Source organism: Xiphophorus hellerii, chromosome 12 (assembly GCF_003331165.1).
Source record: "Xiphophorus hellerii strain 12219 chromosome 12, Xiphophorus_hellerii-4.1, whole genome shotgun sequence".
Classification (NCBI taxonomy): Eukaryota; Metazoa; Chordata; class Actinopteri; order Cyprinodontiformes; family Poeciliidae; genus Xiphophorus; species Xiphophorus hellerii.
Genome location: NC_045683.1, coordinates 1,795,188 through 1,811,207, shown reverse-complemented (window position 1 = coordinate 1,811,207; position 16,020 = coordinate 1,795,188). Strand labels below are relative to the sequence as shown.

The 16,020-nt window shown below is 37.6% G+C and overlaps 2 protein-coding genes across 4 annotated transcripts; one reads left to right on the top strand and one right to left on the bottom strand.

Annotated features, from left to right (window-relative positions):
* Positions 1–1,201: 1,201 nt before the first annotated feature.
* On the bottom strand, positions 1,202–7,073 carry ptrh1 (peptidyl-tRNA hydrolase 1 homolog). The gene is made up of 5 exons (XM_032579802.1): positions 6,646–7,073; positions 4,974–5,193; positions 4,534–4,633; positions 3,295–3,340; positions 1,202–2,564 (listed from the first exon to the last, which is right to left on the bottom strand). The coding sequence occupies exons 1-5, from the start codon at positions 6,832–6,834 to the stop codon at positions 2,322–2,324; spliced, it is 798 nt and encodes a 265-aa protein (XP_032435693.1). The 5' UTR covers positions 6,835–7,073; the 3' UTR covers positions 1,202–2,321.
* Positions 7,074–7,881: 808 nt separating this feature from the next.
* LOC116729175 (natterin-3-like) lies at positions 7,882–15,154 on the top strand. 3 transcript variants are annotated; one of them, XM_032577546.1, is made up of 5 exons: positions 7,882–8,023; positions 8,278–11,592; positions 11,767–11,819; positions 13,481–13,568; positions 13,750–15,154. In XM_032577546.1, exons 3-5 carry the CDS (start codon positions 11,817–11,819, stop codon positions 14,892–14,894), a joined length of 1,236 nt encoding a protein of 411 aa, XP_032433437.1. In that variant the 5' UTR covers positions 7,882–8,023; positions 8,278–11,592; positions 11,767–11,816; the 3' UTR covers positions 14,895–15,154. The 3 variants fall into 3 exon arrangements, with proteins under 3 accessions (XP_032433437.1, XP_032433436.1, XP_032433435.1); XM_032577545.1 differs by having other exon boundaries at positions 7,882–11,592; XM_032577544.1 differs by lacking the exons at positions 7,882–8,023; positions 8,278–11,592; positions 11,767–11,819 and having other exon boundaries at positions 13,295–13,568.
* The last annotated feature ends 866 nt before the right edge of the window (positions 15,155–16,020 follow it).

Sequence of the window (16,020 nt, the reverse complement as noted above, 5' to 3'; positions counted from 1 at the left end):
TCTTGGAGCGATGCTGCTCATTAAAGACAACTAATTGATTGAGAATGTAATTAGAGTGACAATCGGAAAAGGGAAATCAATACGCTGGAAGTCAGGAGAATCACATCAGGCAGGACAAAACGGAGCGGCGGATGTTTGCATCACTGTCACCTCCAACAGAAGAGCTGAGCTCCGAGTCAACAGGTTTTTGTTGAGTCTATTAAAACTCTCGTCGCCCAGATGACAAACTGTTGAGTTAAGTGGCTTAACAAGCCAAACAGCTTTCTGTGAAAATGTTCTGGTTCTGGACTGGAAATGAAAGAAAACGCAGAAAAATATTCAAATAAAAACTGAAAGATTTTCAAAAACCCTGGAAAATTAGGAACAAACAAGAAACAGTTCTGGAGTTTTAAAGAAATTAAGTTAATGCTTTGTTGTGTTTTCTCACACCTTGAATTTCAGAATAAACAAAACAAAAAAAAACTTCCAGGATTATTTTTACTGTTACTTTTAACTTTTACTTGATTAATTTTATTATGAAGTATTTCCTCTCTTACTGGAGTGAAATTTAACATGTTATAACCAAAAACTCACCACACACAAACACAAACCTGCAGTTTTTATTACAGTTTCAGAATTTTATTGAAAAACTAATATGGGAAAAAAAAATATTTTGCCTGATTTTGTTATTTTGTGTTACTTATATGAATTATTGTCATTTTGGTTCTAAAATTACAAAAATGTCCACTTAACTTTATATTTTGGTCCATCTGATGATGTAATTTTTAAATATTAAATGATTGATAATTGGATCAGTTACTCAGTACTTTTACCAAATACTTTTTTACTCTTACCTGAGTAATTTCATGGCGTTTTTACTTTTACTTTACATGGCAGCCAGCCTCCTTCCTCAGGTCAGGGTGTTCAGTCTGTGGCCCCGGGGTCATTTGTGGCCGTTGGAATGATTTTGTTCACATTTATAACGGAAATGCAGCTAAAGACTAAAAACTACAAGTTGTGTATGAACTCCTGGACCCGAGAGCAGCAGAACCTTCTGGTGCCACATCGTTATGCTGCAGTTTCATTTTGAGACATGAATAGTTAAAGACTCTTCGGTTTTATAGAAACACTTAAAGCTGAGATTTACTGGGAGTGAATTAAATTCAGGTTTGGACTCTGCAGTCTGGGGAATTTGAGCCGAAGCAGACAGAAAACCTCTCAGTTCAATTCAACTTCAAATACTTTACTGAACCCAAAGGGAAAATTAATGTTGTAAATCAAATTATCTACGTTTTCTCTAAGATTCGAATGCAGGAAGCATCTCCTGTAGCAGTCTGTAATCCAACGGTGACTTCTGACTGAAGACTCTGTTGATTGATTATAGATGCTCAGGTGGTTTCATTGCAATGTTCAATTCAGTTTGTTTATATGACCCCAATTCGCAACAAATAGCAACTTCATTTACAAACAAACCAATTCAGTGATATTATAGAATCATATGAAAATTGTTTTTGCATAAAACCTCCTTTTAAAGTTTAAGTACGTTAAACTTTTAACTGGTTTAAACTCTGAATGTTTCTGATGTAAAGTAGGTCTGAGCCAGAGGGCCGGAGTTTCTTCCTCCTGCTACCAAATTATATTTATTATATAAATTAGTTTCATTATATTTTGATTGATTAGATTTTTTCCCCATTAATTTTCCCTGAGGATCTTGATGAAAACAGAAAAATATATAAATTCACAGCACCTTGTTTTTGTTTTCCAGCCTCTAAGCCTGAATGGACCCAAATCCAGTTTTTGCCTTAATGTGACCTGAACCTGATCTTTTCCTGAGCCTGAACTGCAAGTCAGATTTTTTAGAATGCGATCCGCTCCGAAACCATTTCCTAAACTTGATACCTATCGGATCTTTTCAAATGTGACCCGGATCTTTTCGGCCAGTTCATCAGAGCTGAACGTCATCGATACTCGACAAACGTCACCATTCTGCGTCTGGATACGCGCAAACACCGAGCACTTCTTCTTCTTCTCTTCTTTTTATGGTGGTTGGCAAAAACACGACCACAAAAAAATAAATAAATCTTTCTTTTTTTAACTGAGCATGAAGGCAGAAAGCAACCTAAGACCACAGACAGACTTTCTGCAGCAGAAGTCACCAAATAAGAGGAAACATCTGCAGCAGTTAAATTTTTTATAAAAGCAAGAGACAATGTTTGTATGAATTGATCAGAGGGAACAGATGTTCAACAGATGTTTCTCCTCTTTGTTCTGAAGTTCAGACTTCATGGATTTTCTCCTCCTGTAATCAGGCGGCCATCTTTACTGGCTGCATCACAGAAAGTTCAGATAACAACTGTAGAGTCCTCCTTCTGCTTCCTGTGCTGCGCTGCTCGTCTGCCCCCTGCTGGTGAGGAGGCAGACTGCGCGTCCTGCTGGGACAGCTGGGAGATGAGCAGATCAACGCTCTGGACCAGAACCGCTTCCAGAACCTTCTGCTCCTCCGCCGTGAACCGACTCAGAACGTGGCGCTCCACTGAGGTTTTCCCGGACGGCCGGCCGATCCCGACCCGGAGTCTGGGCATCACCTGGGGGGAAAGGTCACCGAGAGGTCACTGCTGGCTCAGCAGGTTTCAGTAAGAAAAACGTAAGACCAACACATTACCAGAAACATTCAAATAATGTTTAACAAAGAAACCTTTTATTGTTATCTGGTTAGATATCAATGAACAATCAGGCTTGTTAATAAACAAAAGATAAATTATTTCAGTATTAAATAATCAGCAGTAATCTCCCCAACTCAACACTATTACATGTTTACATACAAACTCATCCTACATACATCTGAGATCGTTACCTTTAGTACCTGGACATTTCTAAGACTTAAGGCCTTAAATTTTGAATTTCTTCCCCCAAACTGTTGACTTTTCAGACCCTGAATCAAGTAAAGACTAAATTTCTCAAACATTTCTGGTCTCTGTTCCAATAGGCAGTGTGTTTTTGTTTTTGTATAAATACAGAATTATTATATAACATGAACTGGATGTCAGACCAAGATGTCACTGCTGGTTCTGAATACATGTATATTTATTATAAATATTTGTGTATATGTGAATGTATTATGTTGTCTTTGTTCCGTTTTTTTACCTATTAATGTGTATAATATGCTTTTTTCCTTCATGTGGTTCAAAAGGAAGCACTACAGCAACTCTCTGAAGAATGTGCAGGTTTAATGTGTGTGAGTGTGTGTGTGGTGCGTGCGTGTGTGTGAGTGTGTGTTCGTTCAGTGGAAATAAAGTCCTGCTGGGAATTTCTTACATCGGTCTGGAGACAGTCGACACACGATCGAACTCCGTTGTGACCCCTAGGAAGAAGAAGACAGAGATAAACTTCATGGTTCTCAAAGCTCAAACTGTCTCCTTGCTGGTGCCCACTGAAAGCAGAGGTCAGAGGTCAAAGTGAAGGAGCAGTGGCTCCACTATGTTCTCGTTAGTTTGGACATAATGCATCCAGGTTGGATGCATCATCAGCAGTGGTTCTGGAACTCCTCTGGTTCTGGCAGAGACCGACCCAGAGAGAGTGGTCCACATTGTTCTGGTACAGAACCACAGACTCTAATATTGGCTCCACAATCAACTGCTCCAGTGGGAGACAAGTGCAAACGAGCATGTAAACTCTGAAACACAAACACAATAAGACGCTGCAGACGCAGGAAACAGAAGTTTCACTTCTTCTGTATCCTGCAGGATTTTTATCCACAATCAACAAAACCAAAACAAAAAATGCATCATAATGCAGCTGTTAGAAAATACTGCAACTACAGGAAACAGAAGCAAAAGGGAAAATGCTGCAAGTAGCAAAGACAAAAGTATCAAAATGCTGCAAATTCACTCCACCAAACAGAAGTCCTCCAGACCACTAGGGGGAGTTGACCACCAAATCATATGGGACGAGACCCTCAAAACGATGGGATCTCCAGAAAACAGTTGAAGAGATAAAATGTGTGTTATACTTTTACCACATTACAGAACAATAGCATATTTACGTATTTAATAGCTTCTACTCCAGACTCCCCCTAGTGGTCTGGAGGAATCTGGGGTAGATTCACTCTAAAGTGAGTTTTTGCTTCTATTTTCTGTTTGCAGCATGTTTCTGTTGCATCTGTTCTTTGTTTTATATGTTTCACAGTTTACATCATTTGTGTCTTTGCTGCGTATTTGCATCAGTCAGCCACACATGAAGACACTAACAGAACCTCAAGGTTTTCACACCAAACACTCTTTTCTCCATGACTACATGCTGTCCTTCACAAGCCACTCCCAACTGCCCCCTGCTGGCCATCAGAAGAATACAGGTAAAATTTTGATTACCTCTTTCAGATTTTAAGTTTTTGTCCATTTTCTGAGCAGCTGGTCAACGCCACAAATGTGTTTAAAAACCCATCACCAACAAACACTTCCTGCTTCCTTCAACAGCCACTGTTGAAAATGAGATCTAGATCTCAACGGGGTTTACCTGATTAAATAAAGGAATATGTTCCAGGTCATATAAACCCACCTGGCGCTTCCTCCATGTTTGATGGCAATTTTCCCCAAAGGTTTGTCCAGCTCATCGTGGACCAGCAGGATGTCCTCAGGCTTGACTCCATATTTTCCAGCTGGAAAAGAACGTCAATAAAATTATTTCAAAGTGACCTTATGTGTTTCTGGTTTCATTCAGAAAAAACCACTGCTGAAATCAGAAGAACAAAAAAATAATAATCTTCTAGTAAAAGAAACATGAAAATTGATGCGATTCTTCTAGAAGAACTAATCAGATGTTCCGGTTCTCAGAGGCTAATCTCATCATAATCTGGAGTGGGATTAAAACTCTGAGAAACTAAAGTCATCTGACGTTTAAATATGAAATAATAAAACCATGATTGTTGAGTCAAACAGAACCGTGAACAACAAACAGGTCCTGAATGAGCCCATTCACCGAGCCGCCGATGACCTCACCCGCTCTGGCCACCGACACCCCGCTGACGTTCATCAGCAGCCGGGGACGGAGCAGAACCACGCGGGCCTGCTGGACCTCCGTCAGGATGACCTCACCGGATACATGACGGTCGCCGTGCCAACGATCGGCCACACCGAGCCTGGCAGCCAGCGCTCCCAGCACCGCCATCCCAACACTGTGTCTGGTACCCTCCATCCCCGGGTTCCCGAGCCCCACCACCTGACACACACACACACACACACACAAATATATAGAGATAGAGAAACTGATCTGAACTCTGATTCAATCAGGTTTTTAGGTGATTATTGATCAGTTGTGCAATAATCACCTAAAAACTAAAACTATGATTGTTTTGTTTGGTCTTTATTACTTGTGGTTTGAATCAAATAAATATTTTTGGTTTATCTGACCAGAAGTATTTCCTATGTACACATTTTTTTATAATATTATAATCTAAGACAGAGGTCCGGCCTCTCAATTAACCAGTGCTACTATTAGTAATTGGAATTTTTTATCATCTCCTGATTCAATTCAATTTGGACATTCGGGTGCAGAATATGATTCAAAAATCATTTTTGATTCAAAACAATTACTCCTAGTAGGGCAGAACTGATTTATCTGATTTATCAAGATGAATGATTATTGTATACTCCAGTCATTAACTGGAGTATACAAAACTAATAAAGAATAACTGCTGTAAGAAAAAAAAACTTTAGAGTAAATAACCAAAACTGCACAAAAATAAGTACAATTTGCAGAAGCAGAAAGGGCTGAGAAGCAGATGATGGATGGATGGGTATTTATAAAACCACAAGAATTGTTTTATTTTCCATAAGAAAAAATGAAAACTTTTTATTCCACTAGATAGAGAAATTACTTTTAACACATTTAAAAAAATACTAGCAATAAAACATGTTGTGTGATGGTTTTCTACACTTATAAAAATCCCAAACTATAAATATTAATTGTAGTTGAGCTTAAAAAGATGGAGAGTTTCTGTGAATATTACTTTTCAAGTCTTCAACTGATTCTCAAATGACTGGGCCATTCTAACATATAGATTTGTGTTTTGATCTAAGTTTAGGCTTGTTGCCCTGCTGGAAGATGAACCTCCACTCAGTCTCAAGTCTTCAGAGTCCAACAAGTTTTTCTCCAGTGTTGCCCTTATTTAGCTCCACCCATCTTCCCATCAACTCTGACCTCTTCCTCTATCCCTGCTAAAGACAAACATCCCCACAGCATGATGCTGCCACCTTCATGTTGAATGCTGGGACTTTGTGCTCCTGGGGATATGCAGCATTCGTTTTATAGCATCTAATACATTAATATTTTGGTCTCATACGAGTATCCACGTCACATGCTGCTTGTTAAGGTAATCGGAAACAGCTATTAGAACTTGAATACCGTACAAAAAATAGTTATTAAAGGACAGAAACCTATGCCGAACAGTTAACGTCGTATAAATGTTTATGAGTTTTGTGTTTATTTCAGGAGATCTTATAAATAACTTGAAGAAAACCTCCAAAAATACTTAATTTGTTGATTCTTGAATGAGGTTTGGTTAGATCGGCTGGTTACGGTCATCGGAACAATAACTTATTTAAATAGCAGCTAATTTAAACAGTTTAAGAGTGAATACACTCTGAATAGAGGATGAAGGACTAAACTCACCAACTTTCTCCGACCCTCTGTGTGAATCTCCGCTTCAGCTCCTATCATCGTTGCTTTAAACTGCTCTCCCAGCAAAACTCGGTTTATGACTCTCGTTAAAAATCTTCTCATCGTGACAAAGTTCAGCAGCTTCTTAAAGAAGTGCGATAAAAACGGACAGACTTTAGTTAAAAACGAACGGTTTTTCATTCGGCTCGGATGTTCAGGCGGTTCGTCTTAATAATCAGTCAGTTCATGAGGTCACTTAACAGGAACGCAACATCCTGAACAGATGTACCTACGTTCACAACATCCTAAGAAAACTGTAAAACCTGCAAAATGTCCAATTAAATCTTTAATTTTTAAAACAAAACCCCTCTTTAATCATGGTCTCAATCATTCATGACCTTTTACTCAAACTAGTCAAGGAGAAGAAGACAAGACCACGCAATGAATTTATTTTTCTGTGTGGAGCTTCAGCGCCGTCTAGCGTCGCGGCAGACAACGTGCATTTCCTCCTTATATTGGGCAGGTGGAGAATATAGGCCAAAGGTCATACATTCCAATGAATAAAGAAATAAAGTATCAAATAAATATTTGATATGTGATAATTACGTGAAAATAATACATATCTAAATGTGTCGGGGCCTATGGAATTGTTTAAAATATTTCATTTCCCTTTGGGATCAATAAAGTATGTTTAATTTAACTGGTTGTGTTCCAGTTGTGCTAAAAGGATTTAGGCTTTCAGTGAAGCTATTCAAGCCTAAAATAGCATCTCAATGCTAAACATGTAGCAATAGCACAGACACTGGCGCTAATATCAGAATCTACATTTCCAAAGGAGTTCCAGGAATGATCAGAAGTTCCTGAAACACTTAGTACTTTTCACCAACTTGATGGTTGAATAACCAGAAAAACAGATTAAAAACAATAAATATTTTTGTTGTTGAACTCATTGATTCAATAATTTAGCATTTAGGGGGATAATCAGAAACATTGTGCTTTTGAAATGGTCTATAAGCAGGATTTAGTTTTCATCTTTCATTACCTGACTAAAAAGATACAGAATTGTAAAAAAAACCACAATAACTAAAGTTATTTTGTGTATTCAATTCATTTATTTTGTACTTTTTTCTTTACAAAGTTCTCGTGACTTGTTTCAACCACAAGACGTCTGAAAGGATTCGGTTCCCTAAACTGCAATCACTCAACTTCCTGAAAAGCTCAAATGTTTTCTGCTTGCAGGAAGAAGTTGATCTGGCATCTTATGGTGGCATGTTGGGGCAAAATGCAGCAGCAGGAGAAAGTAAGATGAATTCTGCATCCAGAACCTGGATTCATTTAAACTCTTTAGTCTGGTCTCGGTCTGCGATGAAGGCGGGAAAACAACAGTGAGGTAAAAAAAATAAACATTTCTGCATCTGCTCTATGTAAAGGGTGTATTTGCATCTGCATGTGTGAAAAGACGAGGCGTGCAACAAGAGCAGCAAAACGAGCTGTATGACCTCAACCCGTCTGGCCTGCAGTCCTGCTTTGATTCAGACTGAATCCTGTTTACAGCCGAGCATTTAGACTGAATCCTGTTTACAGCCGAGCATTTAGACTGAATCCTGTTTACAGCCGAGCATTCAGACTGAATCCTGTTTACAGCCGAGCATTTAGAAAAGGGCTTCCCACAACCATCCAGCGCTCTACCACTACCAACAGACGCCGCAATCCTGTGAAGAAAATAGTTTCTTTGACTAAGACAACCACAGATGAGAGACGGTGGGACATCAGCTCCTCCATTGGCTTCGGTGTAAGAACGACCATCAGTGCAGGAATTCCCAGCATTGTGAGTGGAAATATTGAAATCAGTGCAGAGACGACTTATAAGTTCTCAGGTGGAAATAACTTAGTAGGGTGTAACGGTGTATTTAGTCATACAGGATATTTCCAGTACAAGCCTTTTGATTGATCAGATTATGATGAATAATACCTACACCTCCAGGTTTCCTTTTGTTAACTGAATTGTTTTACAGTGGCAGCGTGGCTGTGGATGGAAAGTAAAGGAAGAGTCTTTTTGAACCCTCAAAACATCTCCAAACATTTAAAATCAGATTTGGGGAAAGTTATCTGAAAATCTTCCTCAACGACAATTTCAACCATTTCCCAGGTTTTATTATTGTTTAATGCTTATATTAAATGATGGGATCAAACTTAGTCACTTATATAGGACCAACTTTTTAAAATGGTAACAATAAATAAAAAACATTACGGACAAGGAATCTTACCATCCGTTGGCCACTACAGAGTAAATCATTCTTTTTTAGTTATTTTTATTTAAATGTATTAAAAACATATCAAACTGTGATGTTAAAACTCACTTACCCATGATTTGCTATTTTATTACCACTACATACAAGTGAATAAATATTGAAATTATTATGAGCAGGGAAAAGATTATATTTCTAAAGATATCATCCAAAAATCTATAATTGTGAATACTCAAAAGAGTGGCTTTTTATGAAATTCAGACAAAAGTATTTTTGTTAAAATCATCTTATTTAAAGATGACTGAGTCCTGTAAAAATACAGTCTTATCAGTGTACCCTGTGAGCTATTCTATGCAATTTCTTTGGCTTTAATAAAACTTAAAATCACTGAAAATAAAATAGTTTTTGTGCCAAACCAACATGAACTCCTCTCTCTTAATTTGTTGTTGTGTAAAATGACAAAAGTTTCGAAATGAGGCATCTGTTTCATGTCAGTACAAACCCCATTCTCCACTAAGCACTAGATTTTAAAACAGAGTCATCAGTTAGCTGTTGGGTTAATTTATAAACTATCCTTTTTTCAGAGGTTTGAACAGATTAAACAGAAATAGACTGAAATGATCTCATTTTTCAGCTGGTTTGAACAGGTCAGTTATGGATGAACAGAGCTGTTACACACAGGGAACCACTGCAGCGATTCAAGAGCTGCTGTAATGTAATCCATGTTCCTGGTGTTGGTCAGGACTCAGACAGCAGCAGCTGCTGGTTAACCTGGTGAAAATAAAAACCTGCAGCAGTTTTTCTTTGTCCTGATTAAATAGAAAACTCTTTATTCTGGGAATGTGTTTAAGGAAACAGCTGCTGAATTATTGAAAGACTTTGTTTGGTTGATAAACTTCAGGTCAGAATCCATGACATATTTTAGGCTGAAACAAGAACTTCTGTCTTTTCTGTATTAACTGAAAAGGCAGAAGTAACCAATCTGCTTATGGATATTTTGGACAAACCAAATGAGGGACTGTAGTTAAGTATGATCAAGGTTTTTTGTTATCAGTATGATATTCTGAGCTAAAGGGATCATAAAAATATTGAATAAAAATGGCTCAAGAATACAGCCCTGAGGTACCCCACATGTGACCTGTTTACCAAAGTAGTCATAGTGTAGCACATCAAGCTAATGGTTCATATTGCCTAATTGTAGAGTTGACTAGCAACATGTTTCAGCCAAACAAGTACAAAGCAACCTTTATGTTAAATCCCATTTAAATTGGAGTTTATTAAACCTTATTAATATTTTTTGTTTATACATATCCATTTATGGAACAGGACTCAATCCAAGAACAGAACCTGATTGGACCAAACATTCTGCAAATTCCCTGAGATGTTTTCCTGATCGGTGTAACGCCGTCACTGACGTGTTTTAATCAGTTTTCAAAATTATTCCTCAATCAGGCCTAAAATTGAAAGAGCATATCTATAAAAAAGCATTGCCATAAGTAAAGCTATGTTTTTCAGTTATTTAAAGATTAATATTTTATTTATTTCATGTGACAGGCCAAGTGTTACAAACATTGCATCCACAGGTTCTACGTTTTAATTTTTGTCTTAAGAGTCAAGAATTTAGAAATGCAAAGTCTGAGATAAAGGACATAAAAAATGTTTAATACGATTCACTGCTTTCTGATTCTGTTTTAATAAGGTAAAGTATTTTTTTTAAAATGCTTGGTTTCAGATAAACTTTAGTAATTAAAATGAATGTGAACTGACTTCACACCTCATGTGTGAAGTCAGCTTGCTGCCCAGAAGCAGTTTGTGATAATCTATGATCTGTTGCTCAGACCAGTGAAGAAGAGCTTCATGATCACCAACACGTTTAGAGAAAAATGGGGAAGCTTCAGAGAACATCACTACTTAGTGGTACGGATGTGGTAGAATGAGGGGTGATTTGCTGCATGAGGCGCCTGGTGCATCTAATAAATTAGCATCAGAAGGAAAGACGTTGATGTGGAAATGTTGGAGCAACATCTGAAGACAGGAGGTTGAAAAACAGCAGAGATGTTTTTTTCCAAGAGGATAATAACTCAAAACATACCACTAAATTAGATAAAGTCTACGTTAAAGGCAAAAAAGTGAATATTTAAAATGCTAAAATGATGTGTGTGAACCAACAAAGCAATAACAAACTAATGTAAGACACATGGAATAAAACCCAACATGTTTGACCAAATTCACACAGTTTAAAGGAAATTCTACTGAATCCAACAGGAAATGGAAACTTATGAATCTGAGGAATATTTAGAAAACTCTCTAAATGACCTGAAACTGTCTTTCAGGTCTGATTTAATGTTATATTAAAGTTTATTCTGATTTAATGTTGTATAGAGATAAAGGTGATGAGTTCATGCAATTATCTGCTTCAATATTCAGATAAAATGCAGAATAATTACTGTAAGGACTCGGAGGGAACTGGTAATCCCCAACAACCAATCCTGAGTGTCTGCAAGAGTCATGTCTTTATTTGGTGTTGTGTGAGTTGAATTAAGCTCTGATAGGCTCTTTAAAAAAATCCTCCATGAGATAATCAGATATTAAAGAAGCGTCAGGCTGAGATGAAACCATTTCCACATCTAAAACAAACCTGCAGGTTTATTTCACCGACTGAAAAAATGAGGACCTGAGAACTTGTCAGCTGATCAGTCCTCTAAATCAGGTAAGATGTTCACCTTCTTAACTCAAATAACACATTAGTCCATCGTTTTGATTTTAAACTGGATCTGGTATTAGATAAAACAAATACCCATCTAGGTTTGGTCAATAACTGGTTGATTAATTTGGTAATATTTTAGAATGGAACCTGAAACTGATTTGTGTCTGTTATTTACAGTTATCACCACCGTCGTCCCACCGCTGTGAAGAAGAACTCAGAGAACAGAAATGGTAAAATAAACTAACAACCAGGGGTCCTTTTAACCAGAAAATTTAAATAATAATTAAATTAAATTAAAAATAATAGCTTAATAAGTTTTAAACATGTAAAAACAACTAGGTATGCTTTAGGTTCACTGATTAAAAATCTGGAATTATGTTTTTATTATTTGAAAATTATTTATTGTTCAAATTAGAAAATCCAAAGATGACAAAATTAGACTTTATAGACACAAAATATAATTTACAAAAAAATGATGGAGCTGCTTTTTTTGTTATGGATTTGCATTATTTGTCGTCTGGTAGCATTAAATTAATTTCTTCATAAGATGAATGTGTGAATGATGGTATCCAAACAAATTTTATTAATAATAAATGAGTAATCAAGCCAAACACCTAAGCTAATTCTTTTGATAATGAATAGTCTTCTGAAAAAATGTAATCCATAAATAAATTACTGACACCGGGGCTGTATGGCCGTCAGCTTTCAAAAATATTTATATTTCTTATCCATGAATGCAATGAAAATGTGATGTTTCCTGTCAGATTAACTGAGAAAAGGATGATTTTGATAACTTTCTATCTAAACACGTTTGAGTCAAATGCCTAAAGTTTCTCAATCATTTTTCTCTGCTGCGCCGTCACAGTCCAGCTTTTTCTACCAACATCATTTAAGCGTTGTACATCCAAACGGTTAAACTCTGTGGGTTTTTAACCACTAAGTGAGAATTTATATCTGCTGTTTATGTCAATGAGCAAAACCTGGTCATGTGTAGGTCTGAAAACATATAAATAATACATAAATCAAAATCTTTGTTGTCTGTCATTTTGACTGATGGCGTCAAAAATATCTGGTGATAATTTTCTCATATATTTTTAGATTAAAATAAAATGTAATAATAATGACATTTAATTTGTATATATTTTAATTAATATTCAAACAGCTGAACACAGAATCCACATCGTGCCATCACACATCAAGCAGATGAATAAATTTAATTTTGTCTCCAGTGATAAAATCCACTGACTGTTGCTCCATAACAACGTATGAAATTATTGCATTTAATATCTTGAAATACACTGTGTGTGTGGGCGTGTGTGTGTGCGCGTTTGTTTCTAATACCTTGTGGGGACCATTTTCCTGACATACTACATTGTGGGGACTCACTGCTCCTTGTGGGGACCGAAGCCTGGTCCCCACAAGGGGAAACGCTGTTTTTGGGTCAGAGGTCAGATTTAGGACTAAGGTGTGAATTGAGTTTTGGTTAGGGTTAGGTATGTAATGGATGGGGTTAGGATAAAGGTAAGGATAAGGTTTAGGCTGTAGAAATGAATGGAAGTCAATGCAAAGTTCCCGCAAAGATAGCTGCGCAAACGTGTGTGTGTGTGTGTGGGGTGGGGGTGGGGGTGGGGTGTGTGTGTGTGTGTGTGGGTGTGTGTGTATGGAAAGAGAGAAATTCATGCATTTTTGAGGAACTAATCTTTGAAGCGCCTGTAAGTTCCTTATATTAATGCAGTATATCAATTTTAAAGGAAGTACAAGAATAACCCCGCCCTGTTTATTTATGTGTATTCTTGTCCAAACGGTTCATTGAGTTAAGATGCTGTTTTCTTCAGGGTCACATTTTATCCTGTTTATAACTGATAATAACTTTGATTTCTGCTCCTTTCAGCTGCAGTTGCTGCTGCTGCTGCTGCTGCTGGTTCTGTCCTCAGCCAGTCCTCTGGACCCGGACAGGAACCGGCCGCCGGATGAAACGGGTAAGATGGTGGAGCCCTCATGAGAATTGATGTTTGATTATTGGAGGGATGATGTTGGAGTTAGCATGTCACCTCTGGCAAAGAAACAACAAAGAACTTCATTCAACTTAGAATTAAACAGCGAAATGTGGCAAAAGCTCAAGAAACAAAGTAAAAAAATAAATACTCTTTTTCTTCACAGTCTCCTCTGTGAATCCAGATCCTGCAGATGATGTTGCTAAAATCAAAGCTAAGTTGTACTACTCAACCGTCCGACGTGTTCTGTCTCCGGCTCCGTTCAGACAGAAAAGCCCAGTTAACTCGACGCTCCCAGAGTTTGGTAATACAGGAAAACTGCGATGGGAAAAATGGCAGGGTTCCCCTCCTAATGGAGCCATTTCTATTTACAACAGCTACGCTGATCGAATCGACTACATCTGCAAAGTCGGATGCAATTCTGGGTTTTACAACCCCAGCAAAGGCTCTTACTGCCACTACCCAAATAAAAAAGAAGAGCATCGTTCCTCCAGCTTTCAAATCCTTGTGAATGAAGATAATTTTCAGATCCTGGAGTGGAAGGAAGGTTCTTATGGTTCTGTTCCACAGAATGCAATTAGAACCTGCTCCAGTGAGGAAATGTATGTAGGGAAGAACAAGTACGGACTGGGTAAGGTTGATCAACAGGATCAATGTTTTTATCTTCCCTGGGAGGGAAGTGAGCATTGGTACCGGTACTATGAGGTTCTGACCCACATGAAGGCTGAAGAAGATCTCATCTCTGATGTCAAATATCACATCAAAACTGCTCAAATTTTCAAAGATCCTCCAAAAACCCTCCAAAGCTCTACTACTACCAACCATGCCCTCAGTCCTGTGACAAAAACAGTAACTCTGACTAAGACAACCACAGATGTGAGACGGTGGGACATCAGCTCCTCCATCACTGTCGGTGTAAAAAAGTCCATCAGTGCAGGAATTCCCGGCGTTGTGAGTGGAAATATTGAAATCAATGCAGAGACGACTCATAGGTTCTCAGGTGGAAATACCTGGACAGAGCAGATCTCCCACTCTGTGTCTTTACAGCTTATCGTACCACCAAACCACAGCTGCAAAGTAAAGATGGTTGGTTATCAGTACAAGATGGACGTTCCCTTCACCGCCGTCCTCAAGCGAACCTATGAAGACGGAGAGACCAGATCAGTTACCATCTCTGGAAATTATCACGGAGTCCAAGTTGGAGACATTGAGGCTGAAGTTGAAAAATGTAAACCTTTGTCCAACTCCAAACGCTTCATCCTACAACAACATGATGTAGGATATTTGGAGAGTGAAAACCTCCTGAAGTAAAGTTAGCATGACTTTACCAGCAGAGCTTCAGCTTCATTTATGCTTTTTTATTCATACTCTTTGAAACTGTAACCATGCGATTAGTCAAAGGAGTGACTTTATATGCAATTCTGATAAAAACCCACAACATTTTTATTAACTATCATCTCATTTAAAGTTGATCTAGAAACAGACAAGCTTTAAAGTTTATGAATGTATCCTGTGAGCTATTCTATGCAATTTATTTGGCATTAATAAAGCTTGCAAGCAATGAAAATGAATTTGGTGTTTTAATTATTGATCATCAATTATAACATGAACTCCTTTTCAAAATGTATAAAATCAGTGTTTAAAAATAAGGTTTGTCCATTTTCACTTCTTATGAAATAAAAAGAATATTTTTTAAAACACATTTAACTATTGGTTTCATTTGTTAGCAGCTCATTACGCTTATTTTTCAGAGGCTTAAACAGATCAGAGAGCAAACAGAGAACATTTATCAAAGGACATTTATACCTTAAAGTTAACTTTGTTTTCTCAGGAGACAGTAAAAATTGTTTTAAATGTTTCTCTGTATATTCTGTTGACTCAGTTTTCCCAGAATGTATTCCTGAGGCATCTAGAAAAGGCCTGGAGTGTCTGTTGATGGATCCAAACGCAGCAGGCTGAGATGTCAAGTAGAGTTGAAGATTTAATGAAAGAAAGAGGATAAAAAAAGATGATTATAAAAATCTCAGAGAACGAACGGAGCCAGAGAAGAACAAAACCATAAATCCAAGGAGAGAAGCGGCAGGGAATCAACGGGGCGAGAACGGGAGGAACCGGCGAGGAGCGAGAGGAGAAAAGGTGCACAAGTCCTGGGAGGCTGAACTCTGGAAGGAGTTAGCTGATTGGCTAACTGATTAACCCTGATTAACCCTTTCAGGGTTAGAGGGGAGAGAGAGAGAGGTGCAGGGGCGAGGAAACAAATGTAACAGTAAAGCAACACTAAAACATAATTAAATTAGAGTAACTAAGAATAACTAGACATGAGAAATAAACTAGAATCACTAAGAACTGAACCAAAGAAAAACAGAAACAAAACTGATTTAATCTAAATAAAAAACTAAATAATGAAACTAGAATCAAATCAAACTCCAAAACAACC

Bases quoted from the DNA above. Each gene is read 5' to 3' on its own strand.
- ptrh1 (XM_032579802.1), bottom strand. From the start codon at position 6,834: ATGAAAAACCGTTCGTTTTTAACTAAAGTCTGTCCGTTTTTATCGCAC. The intron at 4,634-4,973 runs GTGAGGTCATCG...GTTCTTTTCCAG, and splicing joins GGTGTCGGTGGCCAGAGCGG to CTGGAAAATATGGAGTCAAG. The intron at 3,341-4,533 runs GTGGGTTTATAT...TCTTCTTCCTAG, and splicing joins AAACATGGAGGAAGCGCCAG to GGGTCACAACGGAGTTCGAT.
- LOC116729175 (XM_032577544.1), top strand. From the start codon at position 13,409: ATGCTGTTTTCTTCAGGGTCACATTTTATCCTGTTTATAACTGATAAT. The intron at 13,569-13,749 runs GTAAGATGGTGG...TTTTCTTCACAG, and splicing joins CCGGCCGCCGGATGAAACGG to TCTCCTCTGTGAATCCAGAT.